At 71.7% G+C, this 361-nt stretch overlaps 1 protein-coding gene across 1 annotated transcript in view; it reads left to right on the top strand.

Moving 5' to 3' along the window:
* Positions 1-5: 5 nt before the first annotated feature.
* OLFML3 (olfactomedin-like 3) overlaps positions 6-361 on the top strand; it is a gene marked incomplete at its 5' end in the record, with an annotated part of 1,920 nt that continues 1,564 nt past the window's right edge. The window contains 1 exon segment of the mRNA XM_008946166.1: positions 6-41. Within this exon segment, the coding sequence (XP_008944414.1) occupies positions 6-41 (36 nt within the window).

Genomic DNA, 361 nt, shown 5'->3' on the forward strand with positions numbered 1-361 from the left:
AGTTCATGGAGTACGTGGAGCGGCGCCTCAGCCTCCTGGAGGTAGGGACCCGCACCCGCTTCGCCCCGCCACGGGTCTCCCGGGCCCTCCCTTCCTGGCGCAAGGCTGGCACTAGGCCTGGGGCAAGGGGAGACGGGATGGGGACCGAGCAGAGCTGGTGCATGGTGCCCCGGGACCCACCTCCCAGGGCCCTGCACAGCCCCGCAGGAGCATCGAGCATCGCAGGCGTGGGAGCGCCGTGGGACGGGTGGGTCGCGGGAGCAAGGGCGTCGTGGGTGTGGGAGCATAGAGGGAGCCTCCTGGGTGCAGGAGCGCGGCAGGCTGGGCCCAGAGACACAAGCACCGGGGTGGCAGTGGCTCC

Source organism: Merops nubicus, unplaced genomic scaffold, assembly GCF_000691845.1.
Source record: "Merops nubicus isolate BGI_N331 unplaced genomic scaffold, ASM69184v1 scaffold34018, whole genome shotgun sequence".
In the NCBI taxonomy this organism is placed as follows: Eukaryota; Metazoa; Chordata; class Aves; order Coraciiformes; family Meropidae; genus Merops; species Merops nubicus.